Source organism: Drosophila montana, unplaced genomic scaffold (genome assembly GCF_035044405.1).
Source record: "Drosophila montana isolate Dmon_TW-CO22-7 unplaced genomic scaffold, ASM3504440v1 contig_1455_1, whole genome shotgun sequence".
NCBI classification, from domain to species: domain Eukaryota; kingdom Metazoa; phylum Arthropoda; class Insecta; order Diptera; family Drosophilidae; genus Drosophila; species Drosophila montana.
In genome coordinates, this window is record NW_026996406.1 from 1,520,054 (window position 1) to 1,541,820 (window position 21,767).

At 38.6% G+C, this 21,767-nt stretch overlaps 3 protein-coding genes and 1 long non-coding RNA gene across 10 annotated transcripts; 3 read left to right on the forward strand and 1 right to left on the reverse strand.

Annotated features, from left to right (window-relative positions):
* The first annotated feature begins 142 nt into the window (after positions 1-142).
* Positions 143-20,886, forward strand: LOC135430598 (uncharacterized). 2 transcript variants are annotated; one of them, XR_010436655.1, is made up of 4 exons: positions 143-261; positions 7,250-7,979; positions 20,528-20,632; positions 20,687-20,885. It is a non-coding gene; the product is annotated as an uncharacterized LOC135430598 (long non-coding RNA). The 2 variants fall into 2 exon arrangements; XR_010436654.1 differs by having other exon boundaries at positions 144-261; positions 20,528-20,886.
* Positions 397-2,075, forward strand: LOC135430572 (galactose mutarotase). The gene has a single exon (XM_064685298.1). It carries the CDS (start codon positions 479-481, stop codon positions 1,568-1,570), a length of 1,092 nt encoding a protein of 363 aa, XP_064541368.1. The 5' UTR covers positions 397-478; the 3' UTR covers positions 1,571-2,075.
* Positions 2,151-3,372, forward strand: LOC135430578 (chymotrypsin). Its single transcript, XM_064685312.1, has 2 exons — positions 2,151-2,671; positions 2,737-3,372. Exons 1-2 carry the CDS (start codon positions 2,418-2,420, stop codon positions 3,326-3,328), a joined length of 846 nt encoding a protein of 281 aa, XP_064541382.1. The 5' UTR covers positions 2,151-2,417; the 3' UTR covers positions 3,329-3,372.
* Positions 7,428-19,382, reverse strand: LOC135430538 (protein SCAI). 6 transcript variants are annotated; one of them, XM_064685277.1, is made up of 10 exons: positions 19,188-19,382; positions 13,285-13,428; positions 13,031-13,213; positions 11,301-11,519; positions 11,108-11,230; positions 9,362-9,490; positions 8,978-9,294; positions 8,663-8,917; positions 7,739-7,942; positions 7,428-7,672 (listed from the first exon to the last, which is right to left on the reverse strand). In XM_064685277.1, exons 2-10 carry the CDS (start codon positions 13,380-13,382, stop codon positions 7,428-7,430), a joined length of 1,773 nt encoding a protein of 590 aa, XP_064541347.1. In that variant the 5' UTR covers positions 13,383-13,428; positions 19,188-19,382. The 6 variants fall into 6 exon arrangements, with proteins under 6 accessions (XP_064541347.1, XP_064541329.1, XP_064541338.1 ...); XM_064685259.1 differs by having other exon boundaries at positions 9,362-9,505; XM_064685268.1 differs by having other exon boundaries at positions 11,289-11,519; positions 19,188-19,379.
* Positions 20,887-21,767: the final 881 nt, after the last annotated feature.

Consider the following 21,767-nt stretch of genomic DNA (forward strand, 5'->3'; position numbering starts at 1 on the left):
GGTGTGGAGCATACACTGCTCCACAACTGCTAACAGACTCATTAAGCCACTGATAACATAGCTCAGCTGATTCCCAATATTAATCGATGATTAGCATGCGCAACAAGTACTGCTGTAAACTATCGAAAGCATTTAAATACACTATCGATAAGACGCAGTAAAATCGCGCCATTTCAAGTGCAAGTATCTAAAATAACTGTTAATATACACAAAAGAAATAATAGAATAGTTGTATATCAACTAAGTTTCAGCTGCATGCATGTAAGTGCTACTTAAATTAAACTGATATGCCTTGAATTGAGCTTGCGGTAGGGAACACTCACTCAACACATTGATAAGATATTTTGTATCAACATTGTGCATACATATGTATTTACGTACAAACATATGTTCTTTATGAAGTGTTTGCGGTTTCGCAGTGTGCAGTACTTAAGTGACTGTCTTGTGTGTGTTTAACTCATTACAAAGTCAGGTCGACATGGTGCACGTCAAGGAAGATGTCTTCGCCGAGGCTGCAGTGAATCCATTGACCAAGGAAACGGGAACAATTCGACGCTTTACGCTGAGCAACGATGAGCAGATGTCGGTGCAGATTCTAACGCTGGGCGCCACGATCAGCAGCATTAAGGTGCCGGATGCCCAAGGTCAGGTGGAGGACGTGACGCTCGGATTTGATGATTTGGCGGGCTATGAAAGCGAACAGAATCCTTATATGGGTGCCACCGTGGGCCGCGTCTGCAATCGCATAGCCAATGGAAGATTCGTACTGGACGGCAAGACAATTGAGGTCACCCGCAACCGGGGTCAATTGCAGCTGCACGGCGGCTTCATAGGCTTCAACAAGGCGCACTGGCAAGTGCTGGAGGTGCTGCCCAACGGCGTCAGCCTGACGCACACCAATCCCGATGGCCACGAGGGCTATCCCGGCGAGGTGACCGCCACAGTGCGCTTCACGCTCACCGAGGACAACTGCCTGCATGTGTCCATGGATGCGGTGACGACCAAAGCGACGCCCGTGAATCTCACCAATCATTCCTACTTCAATCTGGCCGGGCACAAAGCTGGCCAAGCCGGACTCTACGAGCATACGATTGCCATCAATGCCTATGGCATTACCGAAACGGACGCGGATTCCATACCCACGGGCAAAATTCTGCAAGTGGATGGCGGCAAATTTGATTTACGCATTGCCAGCAACCTGGGCGAACGCCTCCGGCAGCTGGAGCCGGCGCGTGGCTATGATGACAACTTTTGCGTGAAGTTTACGCCGCCCGAGGGCATTACGAACGTGGCGAGAGTTACGCATCCGCCGAGCGGTCGCTGGCTGGAGATTGCCAGCAATCAGCCGGGCGTACAGTTCTATACGTCCAACTTTTTGCCCAACCAGGCGACGGGGGAGAGTCCGCTGGCGGGCAAAGCGGGCGCAGCCTATGCCAAGCATGGCGCCTTCTGTCTGGAGACGCAAAAGTTTCCCGATTCGGTGAATCATGAGAATTTCCCCTCGACCATACTGCGTCCCGGCGAGAAGTATCATCACGAAGTAATCTACAAGTTTGGCAAGCAGCATTAACAAATTGCATATAATACTATATAGTATGTATACAGTGAAAACTCGCTTGAACGGGCGACCACTTAAAAGTTAAAGATATTATTATATCATAGGAAATCCCAGACTCATTTATAATTTTCCAAATTTTTAAATATTTCTATGATAATGCAACCCTTATGCCCATTTTTGATTGGTAGAAAAAAGGGTGCAAATTTATTTATTTAGAAGACATTTCCGACTCCATAAAGTATTTATTTTTCGACAGCCCAGTCGATCTTCCCAGTTCCGTCCGTTCCGTCCGCACACTCGGTCTGAGAACCTATAACTTTCCTGATCTCCATATTATGGTTATAGATCGATAAAAATCTATATGGAAATTCTGTTTTTGAAGCAAATCTCGCAGCTTACAAGAGATAAAGGCGTCAATTTGGAATGCCGACTCTCGTATAGTACATAGAGATCCGGAATAAATCCCTTTTTAACTACTACGTAAGACCTGAAACACCGAAGTAATTCCCAGTCAGGCATTCCCGACTATAGCACTCTTGTCTAAAGGTCAGTTTTGGTTTATTTTTTTCATCCGATCGAAATCGAGGTGCGTCAGTAGAGCTTTCACTGTATATATATTATATATTTATATACAAAATATATTCATTTAAAACCAAAGAGAATGTCATGTATGCATATAATCCCCTGTAGCGAAAGCTCAAACACTTTTTTACTAATAAACTGATAGCAAGCAGAAAAGTTGTTCATTATGTAAAACTGTGATAAGGTGAAGTGCACGATCTGGGGCCATAAACTGGAGCTATTATCCAAGGCTATATATAAGGCGGATGTTAAGTCGACTCCATAGTTAAGCAAACAAATGAGACAGCCTTTCTACACACTCTACCTGCTGCTGCTGCTGCTTCTGCTGTGCCCGTGCCTTATCCACAGCCAGGGCCATTTGCGGATTATCAATGGTTCGGCTGCGAGGCCCAAGCAACTGCCCTACCAGGTTGCGCTGCATGTCTACTTCAGCAACTCCGGGGATGAGCCCAGTTTGTGTGGCGGCACGATTCTAACGAAGCGTTGGATACTATCCGCAGCGCATTGCCTCCAGGAGCCGGACACAAATTTGTGAGTATTAAGACCAACAACAAGTCAAGTCGAGATTTAATTTATAAACACTTTCCAATTTGCAGGCTCAAAGTGATTGTCACCGCGGGCGCCCTGAACAAGGCAAAGAAAAACGAGCCCGGCCACATGGAGCTGTTGGTCAGAAAGAAGGACACAATTGTGCATCCCCTGTACGATCGACACACGGTGGCCAATGATATTGCACTCATTCGTCTGCCCAAGGATCTGAAACTAGGCGCCTATGCGCAGCCCGCCAAGCTGCCCAAGGGCAAGAACAGATTCAACCTGAACGGTCGCTCGGCCATTAGCTCCGGCTGGGGCCTGACGGCCAAGCAGCGACCCACCGACATATTGCAATATTTGAATGTAAAAATCATCCCAAATAAGCTGTGCGAGCGTCTGTGGAACAAACAGCTGAATGGCGAACGCAAGCTCATATTGGACTCTTTTTTGTGCATCGATTCCAAGGGCGGACTGCCCTGTCGCGGCGACTCTGGAGGCCCTCTGGTGCTGGACGATGGCACCCAAACTGTCGTTGGCGTCGTCTCACACGGTTACGATGAGAAGTGCCAGCTCCGATTGCCGGATATATTTACACGCGTCTCCTCGTTCATCGATTGGATTGAGAAGCACACGGGTCGCCTGAGCAAGGCATAGCTTTAACTAGATTAAAATTGTCCACTTATTGGAGTTGCAACTTTTGACCTCCTCGTTATCCCTAGTTTATTGCTCAGCTACAGACGTGAATTTTTGGATAAGAGCTTTAGATTTCTGCTTGTTTGGATGCATTCAATTGGGGAATTTTGGCTCTATGCAGTGCATAATCTAATGCGATATCAGCAAATTTTATTTATATAAAGCAAGCTGTATATTGATTTAAGATCTAACCGGTTCGAAGTCGGAACTACAGCATTTTTTACTACAACTTTCAAACGAACCCGCTTAAAAAGCATTCGAATTGTATTATGTATTTTGCAAATAGTATTTTTATAACTTAGTAGAGGGTATTTATGTTTTGTTATGGAATCTGCAATGCATAGAAGGCAACTTTTCTGGCCCTATAAAATATAAATGTTCTTAATTAGTATTATGTCAATGTAGCCATCGACATAACCCTTTGCATAGTTCCTTATTTCTGTTGCAAGCAGGACATATTTCAAACATTGCCCGCCTGCCATTAGTCAAAAATTATGTTATACAATAACATTTTAAATTTTCGAATATATCTTGACCAAAGTTGACATTTGTGAACTCTAGAAAGCTTCCTACATATAAGGAAAGTCCTATCAAGTCAGAATTGTTTGAGAAATAAGTTTTTCTATGAAAGGATTGTCTGATTTTTGAGATATCTTCACCAAAGCCAGCAATTAGGAACTTTACAACTTCCCCCACATAGCTGATAACCTGAAAGAGTATTTAATTCGAGGTGTTTCATTTTGAACTGGAAAGACCTTGGCGAGCCCTGATTTCATTACTTGGAGAAAACCAAGTTAAGGAATGGGAGATTGAGGAATAAGACATTGGTTTAATTGTGCCTCACCCTGCTCAACCCAAACCCATCCAATCTTGGTCTAAATAAATATTTAACACAAACTGATTTTCTTTTCAAACATGTGCTTTATTCTTATTTCTCATACAAACTCCATACACGCCCCTCGTTCCCATACTTTCATATGTTTTTGTTGTCATTTTGTTAATGTTTTGTTTTGTTTTTTGTGGCTTTGCTAAATTTGTTGTTATCGTTTGTTTTGTTGTTAATGGGTTGATAGTGTGTGTGTGTGCGTGTGTGTGTTTTAAACAATTCGCTTATGATTATGTTTGAATGTACTCTTTGTGGGATTTGTTTGTATCGCTTACGTGTGGCTAATGTTGCTGATTAATCATGAATTAATTTGCATATTATTTTGTGTTTGTGTTGTTATTTTTTTTCTTTTACTTTGCTTTTTTGCAGTTATGTAAATGCAATTTTCAAATGTACAAAATCTAATGATAATGAAAATAATGATAACGCGCTAGCAATAATATTATCATTTGGTTCATCAAGAGCATTTTCTTTTTTTAATCATATTTTCATTTTTTCTTATTTTTCTTTTTTTTTAGAATTACATATGTTTGTATGTACACAAGTTTGAAACAAATTTGTTAAAAAGTCTATACAATTTGTTTGTTGCTAACAAAGAAGTTAAGAGTATTTAAGAACCTTGGAAAATAATTGCGTTTCGTATTGTTTATAAGACAGCTTGAGACTTGAGAAATTGTACATATTTTTGTTTGGTTTTTCGTTTTATTTCTCGATTTTTTTATACACAAAATTTTTTATGGGTTTTTTCTTTAAGTAAACTATAAAATTGAAAGTAATTTGAAATGTTTTTTTGCGGTGTTTATTTACTTTTGTTTTTGTGGGTCTGTCAAACATGCGGGCCGGTTCTAGACTTCGCTGTGATACCTTTTCGTTTCGGTATTCGGAGTGAGTCCGAATTGGTTTTGAAACTTTTCATTTTCACTCGAACGGTCGTTTTCAGCTCGTTAGGTTTCTTTTGGCCTGTAATTTTTGGTTGAGAATTTTACAATAAGCTTTATCCAAGTAAGAACAAGAATTTATATCTGTAAATACTGCAAATAGGTTACTTAACACTCCGAAATTTGGAAACGACGCGTTTTCATTTCGATTCCGAAAAATTTCGTCCGCTTCGAAATCTATAACAGGCCCGTTAGGTATCTTTCTATGCGTTTAACTAGTTTTATATATTGTATATGTTTGCCTATGAATCCATTCCATTTACTATATGTTATATGTTATGCTCGAGCATTCTTTCGATATATTTGAAGAAAACCACCAAATTTTCGTATTTACTTTGTGGAACACAGCGATATGATAATGGCAATTCGTATATAGGGATTTGTTCATGTGAATGTGAATGCCGAAACATGATATTGTTTTTATTTTTATTTATTTTGTTGCTCAAGTATAGATTTTTTTGTTGTTGTTTTTGTTTTGAATTCGTATAAAATATTTTGCTGGGATTGTTTTAAATTTAAATTTGGTTTAACATACGCAAAATATATTTTGTATATATTTATTTTAATTTACTTTTCGTTCGTTAGCTTAACTATCCTTTGTATATACACACATATACACACATATACACACATATACACACATATATATATATATATAGATGTATATATGTATGAGTAATTATTATTTTTGCTAAATTTTTTGTTTTCGTTCTTTTTTGCGTTTTGAAACAGTAACTTTCAGTCATCTTGTAATCATAATAATACCTATATGCAATATTACATACGTACAATATATATTTATTATAATTATTATTCGTTTGTTGTTTTTGTTGTTGTTGCTGTTGTTGTTGTTGTTGTTTATGTTAATTTGTTGTAAGCGTCTCGTGTACATGCATGAAAATGCCGTAAAAAAAAAACGCATTTCTTATATAGTGTGTCGTGTTTATAGATTTTAATTTAAGTTTCGTTTTTATTTTTTATTTATTTATATTCTCCTCTAACTGTTGTATAAAAGCTAAACGTTTATCGCTGCGTATGAAAATGTTTTGTTTTTTTTTGTTTTTATTTATTTTTATTTTACCTGCTCTCTAATCTTAATTGTTGTTTTGCTTAAAAATTGTTTTCAAATTTTTAAAAATTTGCTGTTCAACTAAATTTGATTCATTTTCTTCTTCTCTTTGGCAGTTATCGTTTTGTTAGGTTTCATTAATTTTGCTGCTTTATGTTTAATTGTTATCAAGATTTGTTTTTTCTTTCGTGTTGTGTATAACTTTTATGTTCAATATTATTATTATTATTGTTGTTATTATTATTATGTATATGCTAAGCAACTAACTTTGGACCTTTCCATTGCGCGACGCACTATATAAGAAAACTAGCTACTTGATTATTATTATTATATATTTCGCGTATAATTTATATATATATATATAGATGTATTTATATTTATGTAAATATTATCTTGTCTGTATGTTATAAAAATTTAATATGCGATTCCGAACAAGGCTGCAAACAAGTTTCTGAACCGAACCGATTCGAACTCGGAATTCCAATTTTTTTTGTAAATATGAACCGAAACCTAAATGGAACTAGTTGCCTAAAGAACAACCGAATCGAAACCCGAAATGAACCACAATAAGAAACTTTTAAGGAAGTCTAAGTACAAAGCATAAAGAACTTGGGATTTAACGGACCATATTTTGGTATAGATAAATAATTAGAATATCTTTATTAGGATTTTCAAAATATATGATAAAGTGAAGGGAAGGCAAACCAGGCTCACGAGCCGAGCCTCAAGGCAGGAAGCTGGTTCGAACCGGCGACCTTTCTTTTTGTGTTAGTTTGCATAGAAAAGAATAACTTTATTGAGATTTTCAAAACATATGATAAAGTGAAGTTGAAGTAAAATAAAGCCTAGGTTTTTCGGTTGTAGAAAATCAGGTTCACGAGCCGAGCCTCAAGGCAGGAAGCTAGTTCGAACCGGCAACCTTTCTATTTGTGGTAGTTTGCAGCCCTGATTTCGACAAAAGCGGCAAACACACTATCATTTTATTTCAGATGCCCAGCCTTAATTGGCCACCGGTTGCCAGTTTCAGCTAACGTTGCTGCTCGTTGCCAGCGAAAAAGTATTGTACAGATAATGCAACAACGAAAACTGTCTGTCCGGGCAGTAGAGGGGCAACAGCCTCGTGTAGAAAATTACGACTAGAACTAAGACTACGGCCAAAAAAAGTCATCAGTCGCACTCGGGTCCCTCCGAGAAATGGCCGCGCACATCGAGCGCCGATGCCAGCTGGAAAATGATGTGCGACAGCGAGGGATGTTCGAGCAGTTCGTTAGCCGGCAGCTGGGGCTCACAGCGCGGTCGCATGTGGCGTCCACGGAAACCGCGATGCAAACGCAGCACCACATCACAGAAGACGAAACGTAGAATGAGTGTGCGCAGAAAATCGTCGCCAAAGAACTGAACATAGGAGGAGTCTGCAAAGCAACAAGATAAACCCCATTAGAGTGTGCGCTTGCAGTATGCCAAGCGAGACCTCTTACCGATAAAGCCTATGCCCTGTTCGATCTCATCGATGCGACAACGCGTGACCAGGCGCGACGCTTCGGTTATGAAGCGATCCACATAGGTCTGGCAGCGTTCCCAGTGATGGATGGGCACATCTCCCACATTGCATATGTAGCAGAGCGCCGTGAGCGGGGAGTGCAGGAACAACGTGAACAGCGACCCATGTTGCTGTACATCAGCTGCAAGATAAATAGAGAGAGAAAGGGAGAGTATAAAGTGAGTAGAGCTATCTCTTTTTATGGTATATGCACGGTCAAAGTATTTATCGGTTCCGTCAGTTCGCGTAGGTAAATAAATATGAAAATTGAAAATTTATTTCAAATTTGAACCGGCGACCTCTCATTTGCTGGCTCGACGTTCAAGGCAAAACAAACATAATAGCCTTGTAAATAAAAACAAATTAGGTAAACAAATGTGAAGTTGAAAATTACTGTCAAATTTGAACTGGCCACCTCTCATTTGCTGGCTCGACGTTCAAGGCAAAACAAACATAATAGCCTTGTAAATAAAAACAAATTAGGTAAACAAATGTGAAGTTGAAAATTACTGTCAAATTTGAACTGGCCACCTCTCATTTGCTGGCTCGACGTTCAAGGCAAAACAAACATAATAGCCTTGTAAATAAAAACAAATTAGGTAAACAAATATGAAAATTGAAAACTACTGTCAAATTTGAACCGGCGACCTCTCATTTGCTGGTCCGACGCTCAGACACCTAAATCACGCAAGCACATACAAACTTTCCCACACTTGTAGGTCGAATCTTTCAAAAGCCCAACTTACTCACTTTCGAGCTGAAAGGAAACTCCTTTGATTCGGGCTGAGCATTGTACATCAATCAGTCAGTCAGTCAGTCAGTCAATCAGTCAGCAAATTCATAGATATATAGCAATGCTCACCTTGAAAAGCGGGCGGCACATCTTGCGGCGACATTAGAACGACCAGCGGCTGGCCAAAGTAGCGGGGTATATGCTGAAAGACAAACGAATTATCCGAATCGATGATGACGAACATGGGCCGGCGCGTAAAGGGATATAGATCGCCCGGATATAGGCAGTGGCCCTCCTTGTAGGACTTGCCGCGACAGGATAGGCCGCCGCCATCGACGCTGTCGCGCTTCACACTGGTGCCCACGCCGCCCAGCTCGTAGCCATCTGTGGAGGCAGGAGCAGAAGATTAGACAGGATTACTGGCAACCTGGAGTTGCTACTCACAGTCCTCGGGATGCTTTGTGGTGGAGAAACAGCCGTCCGCTGACATGTACAGGAGTAGAGCACCACCCAAAGGCAGCTCCTTAAAGCCGCTGGCCAGAAAGACCAGCAGCTGGCTAATCGAAGGCTTGTACATTAGATATTTGTGTGGATTGTCTCGAAAATTACGGCCATTCTCCAAATAGCCCTTGGAGCCGGGCAATACGTATGGTGGTATGCGACCGGCCGCCGGACTCGCATCGTGCCCGTGCAGGCCATGGGACATGCTCAGCGGATTCGTTGCCGCTTCCGTCGGTTCACGTTCCAGCGTCTGCAGCATTCTGCAGCCAAATGAATTAATATTTTTTTAACAGACATTCTCTAGAGTTAATTTGTGAGAATATTCACCTAAACATGTCCATCGTCAGCTCGGAGAACTTGGCCTGCTCGCATGCCGATCCAACGATCAGGATCTCCTGCAAACTGAGCGTCATGTGCGGCGATCTCTCGCACGGCGGCGTCGTCAGCGGCGATAACCTAGAACCGGAACCACTGCACATCAGTCGTTGTAGTTGTGCTGGTCCACAAACGAATTGCGGTGGCCCGTGCTTTCACAGAAGAATTGAGAATGTGGCGCACTAATGAGGTGATATATATAGGGCTGGGAAAATGGGGTTCGTGTGTGTGTTTGTCTGTGTGTGTGTGTGTGTATGAAAGGGTATTTATAAGTGGGGAGAACATAAGAAATCATAAAACAAGGGGTGTCTGTGTGTGTTACCACTGAGAAAACAAATTATCCGATAGGATATGAATCTTTGGAATATAGTTTGGAAAATACTGCGTACGAAAGTTAGGGTTAGAATCCCCAGAAGACGGAAGACAGTACTTAACAAGAAAGATTTTAATACGACTCTATCATCATATTAAATGAAGATCTTAGGAAGAGAGAGACGTTTAAGATATCTAGATTGAGTTATACACAACCTTTTTCCCAGATCTTCATTTAATGTGATCGTAATTAATCATTGATTGTTTATCTTCTGTCTTTTGTCTCCTCTGGGTTCGAACCCTTAACTTCTCTTAAGTATTCAATACTAAGGAAAACTTAAAATGGAATTTATTTTAAATATGAAACTGTCTTCGATAATATATTTAAAAGTGATTTAAATGACCTTCATAAAATATATGTCAAAGACATAAAAACTCCATCCATAAAAACTTTTCTCTACAATAATATTAAGATCACTTTAGACTGAACTATTTTACGAAATAAAGCTTTAGGTGTGAAAGTTAAGAGTATGATTTATGGTAAAAGATCTAAAGATCTATTAAAAACATTCACTGATATTTTTTAAACCTTAAATTAAATGTGAAGGATTTTGTAACGAATCATTTGAATGCAACGGAAGCTTAAATTTCCAGAAAAGATTTCAATGTTATTCGAAAGATCATAACATTTAATTGAGATTTTAGATAAGATTTATATGATTCGAAAGGGAATCTTTTAAATCATCGTGTCATGTTTCAAGGCTTTTATAAGGAATTATCCTTAATCCTTGTAGTTAAGTAGTTTAGCTCAGTAAACAGATAGGAGAATAGATTGATAATACGATCATCATAAGTGAAGATCTTGGAAAAATGATGAAGAGAGAACAAAATACTCTCAAGTACTCAAAAAAAAACAAGAGATACTCATTATTATCGATGCCAAGATTTCAAGTAGTAAAGTGAGAACAAAATACTCTCAGGTACTCAAAAAAAAACAAGAGATACTCATAATTATCGATGCCAAGATTTCAAGTAGTTCCATTTGTTTCTCAGTTGGTGTGTGTGTGTGTGTGTGTGTGTGGGTGTGTGGGTGTGTGTGGTGCATGAAGTTGGGGGGAAAATCAATGGAAAAGTGCGTGATGAATGAGAACAGTGAGTGTTTCTTTGGTGTTTTCAAGTCTTCTGTGATAAGCACAATAAATGAAATAATTGAAATAGCAACAGAACTGAAGCAAAACTCGTATACCTACGCAAAACATATAAAGAGCCAACCCATAGAGAGAACACATATCTAACCCCACGAGCTCTCCATAGACTCCTACTCCGCCGACGAAAGCACGGGCAAGGTGTATGCTGAATTATACATCGATTGCGCCAACGACTCACCTGTGCGATAATATGATGGGATTGGAATCGGCATGGAGTACTGCCACCGCCGCCTCGGCCTTAATGAAGCCCTTGATCTCCCCCAGCACCATCGTCCATTCCAAATGATCTTCCGGCTCGTAACTGCAAATGGGCAAAAGATTAAATGTGATCAGCAAATGCAATTGTCAGCACGTTTTACGTGTTCGTGTACTCCTGTATTTGTTTCTCCAGCTCCGTGACCAGCTCCCGCACCAGCTTCATCTTCTTCAGCAGCAGACAGACGACTATGAAGCGTGCATAATACCGCAGCTTCTTCACCATCAAATCCGGCCGATCCTCCTTAGCAGCGCGCGAATAATACGCACGTCCCCGTATGGCCGCATAGAACTGATACGCCTCGTTCAGGTAGTTCGTTTCGCTGGTTCTTAAACTAATCCAAATCGATAAACAACAAAAATTTAGTACAATGCTCAAATAGTTGTTCTATGATATAGTTATTCACATTAGTCAAGGTTTAAAGCCTATAATAAGTGAGGCTATCTTTAAAAACTATAAAGTTTTTCACATCAGATCTAAATTTTTAACGAATCCTTCTTAAAAAAACTATAGAGTTTTTTATATTAGATCTAAATTTTTAACAGATCTTTCGTATAAAATCTATTTTATATTATTATAGATTTTAAATGCTTAAAAATACTCTAACTAGCCTGTAAATGGAACAATTTGTTCATACGAGAACTAAATGTACGATCTAAAAAAAAACAAGCTGTTCATACAAAAACTAAAAGTATGATCTAAATTTATAAAGATGAGTTCCTATGCCAGCTTTATGATATAGAAGATGGATGTTGAATTATGTTATGAGTTTATTTTTGTAGCATACAAATTCCTGCGACTATTCTGTTTATTTAAGCTAGATTTCAAACATAAAACTTGTTCATACAAGAACTAAATACATGATCTAAATTTATAACAGATTTTTCCTATGACAGCTATATGATATAGAATATCGATCTGGAAATATCTATTGTATTTATTTTAAAAGCATACAAGTTCTTGCTAGCTTGAAAAACCAATAAGATGTTCATACAAGAACTAAAACTATGATCTAAATCTATAAAGGATCGTTCCTTTAACAGCTATATAATATAGTAGATGGATGTTAAAGTATCTCTTCCACTTCATTTTAGTAGCATAACATTTGTTGTTACTGTAAAGATTGATTATAATGCTTTTTAATCAAAACGTGCTTTCAGACAAGATCTAAATTTATGATCTAACGTTTCTACGGAAACTTTATGATATAGTCCGATGCTTCTGTGATTTTGATCAAATATTGGAAGTGTACTTAAACTAGTATTTAGCGAATTTGATCAAGCTACTTTTGAAAACTCAAAAGTTGTTCGTACTGGTACTAAATTTTGGACATATCTTTGGTAGCTATATGGTGGAAGACTTGGTATGATACCTATATGGAATGAGAGACCGAGGTTATTTGGGCTTTGTCTAAATATTGCTAGCGTAAAAATACTTGTAATTGATTCGTTTGATCACTATAGCTAATATAATAAATATGTTGCTCATACAAGAACTAAATTTATGATCTAAATTTATAGAGTATGGTTTCTATGACAGCTATATGATATAGTTGATGGATGTTGAATTATTTTATTTGTTTATGTTATGAGCATACAAGTTCTTGTGACTGTTAAGTTTCAGAAACTTTTCTAGCTTTTAAATCAAATAAGTTGCTCATACGTGACGAACCCAATCTATGAAAACTATATCATATAGTAAACCGATTCGACTAATGCCTATATATGCTCTAACTGCAACAAAAAGACGCATCTATACCAAGTTTTAGGAGCACAGCTTTCTAGAAAGTCCAGTTCACATGGAACACTCAGGGAATTGGGCTGTCATTATATTTATAATACTCACTAATAGTGATAATAAAGCTGTCCGATTTTGCTGGCTATTTCGCCAATTTGCCAGCGTTTCAGTCCATATTTGGAGTCGAGGACCATGCGATGTTGCTGCTGAAATTTCCAGAGCTTTGTGTAGACATCGAAGGTGCGTCCAAAATAGGCTTGCCACTGCCGATGCCCATACTGCGGCAGATCTCTGTGTTAATTGCAACGAAATCAGCTTTATATATGTATATATATATCTGTAAATTGATTAATTTAGCATACCTGAGTCCATTGAAGAGCTGTTTGGATTTCTCTAGCAAATGGCAAAACTCCAAGACAAGCTTTCTATCCTGTTCCTCAGTGGACTCCATTTTCACCATGCCGTTCTCTTCCGCCCCAAAGTGTTATGTCTGCGAACCGGATGTGCTGCAAAAGAAGTTAAATATTTGATTTAAATGAATCTCTTAGCTGCGCCGCAGCACAACTCCGTGTCCGTTGCCATCAGTTGGCCAACTGAATCACTGCAATCCGAATTTATCTATCTATCCCCACATGTATCTATATCTATATCTTTCTATATGCGCATCTTGGTATATAATCGCAGCAAGCGCTGCCCACTTCAGATTCATTGAGCCGCTCATTGAGCCAGTCACATTGATTATAATGATGTTAAGAACAAGTAGAAGTGCTCCAATTGAGTCGTACCGACTACCAAATACCCTGTGCTCAGCTAAGGCAATCTATAGTCTATTCAAATATTTCCTATTCGGGTTTGAATCCCTAAATTGCACTGAACACAATTGAAATTTACTAACTATTATTTAAAATAGTTAAAAAATATAGCTGCAACTCTTGGCGCAGCTCCTCCTTTTCTTTCCTGAGTCTTTTAAAATACTTCATTTTTAAATAACTTGTGTATTAAAAGTCTGGTCAGCTTGAAATTTGCAGTCCCTCAACATGACAGCCAAATGTGTTTACATACCAAAAATCTGAGACTTGCTGGTCAAAATAGATATTCCTATTTGGGTATCTCCCCTTGACTCTTCTTAAAACCAAATGAACAACCAGTGTGTATATATATAACCCTAATAAAGTCTCTCTCTTACATGTGCTTCCACACAGCCAATATACCCGCTTTGCGCAATTCCCAATGAGCACAGGGCATAACAATGTTGATGATGTCGTTGTCAATAATCGTGAAATACAATAAATGCCAATGCGGCGTATGCTTAATGTGCATTTTGTTCATCGCCGCATTATTAAATATATAATTTTTATGACACATTTGTCAAGCGCGAAAAAATATACTTAACCATGCGCAAAACAATGCGAATTGTATCGCCGCGAATCGTAGCTATATTTCGATTCCATTCAAATCCGTCAAGCCAATTTGGATGATGCAACATTTCCAGGCTGGAGACAGCTGAATTCAAGTTTAATTAAAATACCAATTTGTCGCTAACAATTACTTTGGTTTTTAAGAGGGGGGGGGGGGGGGGGGTCTAGTTGAGTGTCCTATAAGAGGAACAAACGTGCAGATGGACAGAGAGGGAGGGAGGGGGAAAGGGGGGGAGGCAATCGATGCAGTGCATCAAAAGCTCAATTAATAACGCCCGAGCAGGTGACTAAACCAAATTGGAAACAAGTGAGAATGCCTCAGCCTGAAAATGATCGACTCACAGATACCCTGTCCCCTAGGCAGATCTTTATTATTAGCTGGAAACGCTTAACAATTTCTGGTTCCTATTATTCATGTATATAAAAACATGCTCAACATATTTCAACTTACATTTTTTTTTTGACAATTTGTGTTTCAAATAACTAAAAGTAAATAGAGTCTGGTCTAGTTTCCAAAAGACCTCCAAATGTGCTCAATAGTTTAGTAGCTAAAATATGAATTCGAAAAGAAAGTAAAACAGAATTGTTTTACTTTTGAAGATCGTTGATTTATTTGACTGCTGAAGTCTAAACAGCAAAGGAATTTGGATTTTATAATAGTAATAAAAAGTAATAAGGCATAAAGTCTATATGGTGAGGCTGTGGCTATTGGACAACTGAGAAAGTGTATTAGGCAGTCCAATATAAAGTCTTGCGATGAATTCCAAGGAAAATGTGTAAACATATTTGAAAGAAGACTAAAATGAAAAGCGTATACTGATATGAAGGCTATTCCATATTTCTCTAGGCCCAAGTCTTATAGCTTTGTAATTGGAAATTGGAATTTTGCTTTTTAAAAGTCTTTAAACATGAAACTTTCAAAAGCCACATTAAAGTGGAATGCCTCAGTTAAGATTGGGAAATTCCAGAAATAAAATCGAAGCACTCTAATTGTTGAGAAGGCTTCGTAATTATTATAGTTTTTATACAATAGGAAGGTTAGGTTGGGGAAACATAAGGACAGTCTAAGGTTAACTTGATATACAGGAACAGCTTATTTTCAGCTAGTTTTTATATTCTCTGAGATCTAGGAGGTTAACTCAACGATAAGGCTGCTTTAAAGGCTCGGGCAGGTCTTTCAAACATTTCAATTATTGAATGAATGGGCATTGAAAGAGGCCAAGGAAAATGTTTGCGGAAAACGAAGAAAAAATGATGATTAAATGCGGAGAGCGGAGGCTGCGTCCAGGAATCAGCCGAGCAAAAGGGTCGCTAGTGCAAATGGCGCCACGGCGACCACATTGATTTCGGTTGAGCCAAACTAGGTCGCTGGCACACAAAAACTTTCAATATGAGCTCATCAGCAGCAGCAGTCACAACTGAGATGAGCAGGACGAAGAGGAGCAGGAGGAGGTTGCTGTTGGGTAAATATGGCTTTTAGGAGGCTGGCAAAAGACATGCGTCACATGGAATTGTGTGAGAAGCGACGCCACTTCATATTTACGGCGCCCTAATCAAATTAAGAGTCCATTTAACAAGTGCAAATTACATAATATGAAAATTACGCATACGCAACGTGCGACGCGGCGAGATGAACGAAGCGGCGAGAGAAGCCTAAACAAAGCTGATAAACTAACAAGCTGACTCACTCTCGCCTCCCCCTCTCCCTCTCTCTCTCTCTCGCTCTCTCTCTTACTCTAACTGCTAGCTGTGACAACGTCCATAACTGGCTGCTGCTGCTGACTTCATTACGATTACCATCATCATTAACAGCGGGAGCAGGAGGAGCAGGAGGAGTAGCAGCAGGAGGAGTAGGAGCAGCAGCAGGACTCAAGCAGCAGCAGCAGCAGCATGTCAACATGTGGAAACCGGAAATGAAAAAACACAAATACTAAGCAAAGTCGTTGCCACTATGCCAATGCTTATTAACACACACACACACACACACACAGAGAATGCAGGCAGCTCAGGCACAGCCCACAAATCACAACAAGTTCGTTTTGCTCTTAGGTAGTTAGGGAAAACTATAATTCCATTCTAGAAAATTAAAATACGAGAAAAACCTTCAGCTTTTATAGTAAAACCTTGTACCTGGTTTTCTTAGTATTGGGAATGTTTTTAACTATTAACTAGGAAAATTGTAAATTCCAAAAATCGTACAGGAAATTGTAGTTCAACTCGGAAGTATTACTCTGCTTTATATCAAGTATTTATCTTTTACATTTTAATCAGAGATCACACCGGGCAAAAATGAGACGAAATTAATTTAACATAGTCTCGGCTGCCAGATTGTAGTCCACGGTTGATATTTAGTTTAATAATTTATATTAATTCAACTAATTTTTTAAAGCTCCTAAAGAAAATTTCGCTTCAATCCACCTAAATGAGGCGAAAAATGAGTGAAAACTGAGCTAAAATGTTAATAGTAAGACCTGTTCCGGGGAAAGACACGATTAACAGCTATCATATAATATAAGTGCACACTTAACGTATATAATACAGGCCATGCCTTAATTTCTATAAAAACCAAAGATTTATTGTCGCGAGCCAAAAGTGCAAATGGTCAAGGACATTTTTGTCGCCTGCCAGTTGACTGCATGTTGTCAACGTGGCAAAGGAGAAATACAAAAAAACTAGAAGTTGTGCCTCTCTGCTGCCTGTTTCAACTAGTTGTTGTTGCGTGTTGTTGTTGTTGCGTGTTGTTGTTGTTGTTGCTGTTGTTGTTGTTGCTGCAGGATGAGGACAACTGCTGCTGCTGCTGCTGGGAAAATCCCAATTCGAGTCAAACAAAGCGCGCTAAAAAGTATGCAACGCACTTTGGCGCTCATCGCTAGACGCTTTTTGACTAACTGCCAAGCGGCACACACGCACACGTATGCATGTGTGTGTGTCTGTGTGTGCGTGTGTTTTCAATGCCCGCCAGCACTCTGGCAAATATTACTCGCATGCTCTTTGCTTTTCGACAAAGCAGCGCATTTCTTCTTCTCTCTCTCTCTCTCTTTTTTTTATAATACTTATTTTCAGTTTTTCTTCCTCTTTTTTGTTTGTTGTCTCTGTGTGTGTGTGTGTGTGTGAGTGTGCGTGTAATCCTTCAAAGGCATTGTATGCCACACACATTTACACACTTAATGGCATTTTGACACTGATAATGATGTTGTCATGCTGCATCCGCAGCAAACATCAAGTTCAGAGGCCCCGCAGATCCCAGCTCAAAGCACAATCGAGCATAAATATGTATTTGTATATATCCAAGCTGGCAGTTGGCAGCTTAGGCTACAAATTATTAGACTGATGATGATGAGTACAGCAATTACAGTGTAAGCTCGACTGAACGGACAGCTGAGTACACAGAGGTCTTGTGCAAATGTATGCAACAGGCGGCAGAAGGCAGCTCCAACTCAAGTTGCACTAATATACATATATAATATATACATTTGATAGAGATGTAAAACTGCTTCGATTTAGCCAAGTCCGTTTGACTGAACATTAAAGCTGAAGAATTGAAATTTGTTATATAGTTAACCTTATATATAATATCTTCCATGTTCATGATATCGATAGTTTTTAGTTTTTTCAGCGTAACTCGAGGATTATACGAGCTGAATACTAAAAACTTGGTAGCTAGGTTTTCGTACAATATATACGGATTAAGAATATATTACTTTTTTATACATTCTTCATTACCCCAAAATTTTACAAAGTCCATTTGAAGAACACTTTTTTGGACTAAGTCATTAAGCATTTGCATTTGCACACTTTTTATATGCCATATTAATGGCCTACAAATTTCATATTGATCGGACTATAAGCACCGAAGTTATTCAAGAATACCTGAGACCTGATAACAATTTGAGTTGGCTTGTATTTACTTTTTGTTTAAATTCCAAAAATTCAACTATTATTTAAAATAACTTTATAAAAAAGAAAAATATTTCTTAAAGCAAGACTCTAATGTCCGTGACATGCATTAAAAATGCAAATTCTAATTTCAAAAAGTATCACTTTTCGAGCGACCACTGTACTAGCATACAGTTGTGTTCTACGTGTGGCTTCTTGTCTGCTGAATGACCGAAAAAACTTTCTGCTCGCATATCGTAGTTTGTTGTTGCTGTGATATCTGTTTGCCTCTGTGACTGGAGGCAGTTGAAATTTTTTGGGCATTTGGGCAAATCTGTATTTATCGAATTGATTAAATTACGTTGCCTGCAGCAACACAGAACGAAAGTTAACGCTATTCCCAAAAGCACAAACTCCAAAAAAATAACAACATAAATGAGGCAGTAAAATGTGCAAACAAGCGTTAGAAAATATTTTCTATACTAACAAATATAACTGCTATGCAATTGGGAAAAATTGTTTGCAATTTGGAGTTATGCGGAACACCCTTTGAGTATTAATTGACGTTGAGCGCCACAAAAGCTAAGACTGTTCCCAAAACCCATTCGCCTATGAAGACAAACTATACCAAGCAAGTTAAAAGTTAGACTAGCAAAACAAAAGATTTATTTTTGGTAATAATAAAGAGAGTAAATTTTTTTGCAATTTGGAGTTTTGCGGAATAATCCTAAATCTTTAGTTAAAGTTGAATGTCACGGCTGTGAAGGCATTTCCTAAAAACTCTTTCACCTATAAAAGCAACCTTAATCATGCACATTAAAGGAATGTTTCTCCTTAATAGGAAAGTAGACAAACTTTTCTTTTGCAATTGGGAGTTTTGCGGAACAACCCTTGGGCTTTAATTGACGTTGAGCGCCATTTGCAATTTAAAGAATTGCATTTATTCGAGGGGCTAAATAATGTAAACCTACCTTATCATTGTTGTACCTGCCTCTGCCTCTGCCTCCGTTTCTGCCGCTGCCGCTGCCGCCAACAACAACAACAACAACAAGCTTAGCAGCAGCCGCCAGCGCAGCCGTTGCCGTTGCCGTCGCCGCTGCCGTTTGTCACCGCGCCCGCTGGCGGAATGTCAACTGCTTTAACTGTTTGCTGGTGCCGCTGTGCTCCGTCTCCGTCTCCGTTGCCGTTGCCGTTGCCGTTGCCGCCGCCTTCGATTCCGCCGTGTTTGTTGTTGCTGATGCTGCCGCCGCCGCCGCTGCCGCCGCCGGTGTTGCCAGATCCAGTCAGCCGCCCACGCTCAGGCTCCCCGCTAGCAGCGCTCCAAAGCCACACCTAACATATTTTCCCTCAGCTCAGGCACGGAGACTACGCGTTTTCCATGGCACTTTCACTGCGTCCTTTTGTTGGCTTTGTAAATCCGTTTTTGCCGGTTAACGTTTCACGCACTATTCGCCTTTTTTGCTGATTTTCTCGCCTTCCTTTCCGTTCTTTTTTTTTTTTTGGCGGCGTTTGCACTTTGATCCTATTCTATTGTGTTTGCGTTTTCATGTTGGGTTTCTGTGAGAATTTCGTTTAATTTATGGAACACACGAGTTCTTGTGATTTGTGGAAACGCGTTGCGACCGTCGTGTATGGCTGCACAGTATTGAATTTTTTCGCATTTACATTTTTAACGAAGGGGGTTGGGGTTGGGGTTGGTATCGATTTTTTTGCCCAAAACTGACAGCTGCTAGTCCATACGCCAGCCGCAAGAGGGCGTTCATTTTGACAGCCATTTCGGGGGTTGAACCAGCAACAAAACAGCTGACCGTCTGTAGACTTACCGTTGCACATTTCAAAAGTAACTCTACAGAGTTGCCACCTGGTAAATTGATGGCATATACTATTGGTATAGGCTGGAGTTACGATCGGAGTGACATTATGCATTTAAAAAGTAACTCTACAGAGTTGCCACCTAGTTAATTATTGTCATATTGTCATATTCAATTCATGTGGAGTTACGATCGGATATCGGAGTGCCAGTAAAAAGTCTTTGAAGATTTGTAGTTTTTCGGTTGGACTTCTAAAAAGTAACTTTACAGAGTTGCCACCTGATAAGTTGTTGTTATATATTGTTGAAATTGTTAGGGGCTTTCATCAGATATCAGAGTGACAACAAAAAATATGCGCTAGGGTATATGAAAAATAACACTAGAGTTGCCATCTGGTTTATTATTATCATATATTATTAATATAATTAATATATATAATATATTTATATAGGATATCAATTTGACAATAAAAAATCTTTTAAAAATTTTTGTATTTACAGAGTTGCCATCTGGTAAATTGTTCTCATACTTAAATGTGGCTACGATCAGACGGATATCAGAGTGATAATAAAAATTAAAACAAAAATTTGCCGAGCATCCATTGGGTAAGTCTACAGCGTTGCCATCTTGTAAATAATTATCAAATATAACCGATATAGGTTAGGGATACAGAGTTGCCATCTAGGTTAAGATACGATCAGATGGATAGTAGAAAGTAAACAATGAAAATAATAACAATTAGATTTAAAAACCATGCCAACGAGTAAAAAGTTTAACTATTTTTCTGGAGTTATACTACATGAACACACATTGAATTTTATTGCATTATATATAATATATATATAAAGTACAATAACATTTACAAATTGCATTACATCAAAAGCGCCATTTGATCAATTATACATAGATATATATCTTTATATATATATATTGTTGACTAAAATTGTGTTTGTTGTTTTTTTGTTTTCTCAGTATCTGCCTTTTCGCACTATCACAATGATTGAATTACATTGTTCGACATCAGCTTTTCATAATAACTATAATAAATATTAGGTATACATATATATTAAAGGTATATCTACAGTATGTTAAAAACAATAGCTATCATGCATATATAAATCATATATGTATGTATTTATAATATGTATGTCTAGCTTTTAACTATAGATTCAAGCACTTGAGCCGCCCAGGTTCAAGAACCTGTCTTACCCGGACCTCTATTAAAATATACTACGCGTAGCTTTCAGTCTTTAAATAAATCCAAATATCCGGAAACTGTAATGCGTCTAATTGTAATACATATAAATAAGTTTTATATGTAACTCTCTAACTGTTCCTAACTTTTTTTCAAGTGCTAGTTAAAATTTAAAAATTTGGCTGCAACATTTGCTAAGTGTTTCGATGTACATGTTGTAGTGTAGAGAGCCACCAAATCAAATGCACTCAACGTTGCCAGATAGTTTTTCATTTAAGCTATGTGCAAATGTATTTGCTGTCGAGTTTCTCGCAGCTGTTACCTTTGAATGCATTCATTTTGGAAGCTCACTTGAAAGACGGTTTATGTGTAGTCGGCCTAATTGCTAGCCTGATGGCAATTATCGGCAGTGTTGCCAACTGCCGCTTCAAAAACAAGCTAGATATGATGTAAAAAATAGCCAAAATTAGCTGAATTAGCCTGCGGAGCAGAAGTAGGCAGTAAATAGGATTGGCAGAGTTGCCAGAAATAGCAATAACAGATTG

Coding starts and splice junctions, on each gene's coding strand:
- LOC135430578 (XM_064685312.1), top strand. CDS start 2,418: ATGAGACAGCCTTTCTACACACTCTACCTGCTGCTGCTGCTGCTTCTG. Junction 2,672..2,736: donor CAGGAGCCGGACACAAATTT/GTGAGTATTAAG, acceptor TCCAATTTGCAG/GCTCAAAGTGATTGTCACCG.
- LOC135430572 (XM_064685298.1), top strand. CDS start 479: ATGGTGCACGTCAAGGAAGATGTCTTCGCCGAGGCTGCAGTGAATCCA.
- LOC135430538 (XM_064685246.1), bottom strand. CDS start 13,382: ATGGTGAAAATGGAGTCCACTGAGGAACAGGATAGAAAGCTTGTCTTG. Junction 11,520..13,030: donor CAGCTTTATTATCACTATTA/GTGAGTATTATA, acceptor GATTTGGATTAG/TTTAAGAACCAGCGAAACGA. Junction 11,231..11,288: donor ATACAGGAGTACACGAACAC/GTAAAACGTGCT, acceptor GCCCATTTGCAG/TTACGAGCCGGAAGATCATT.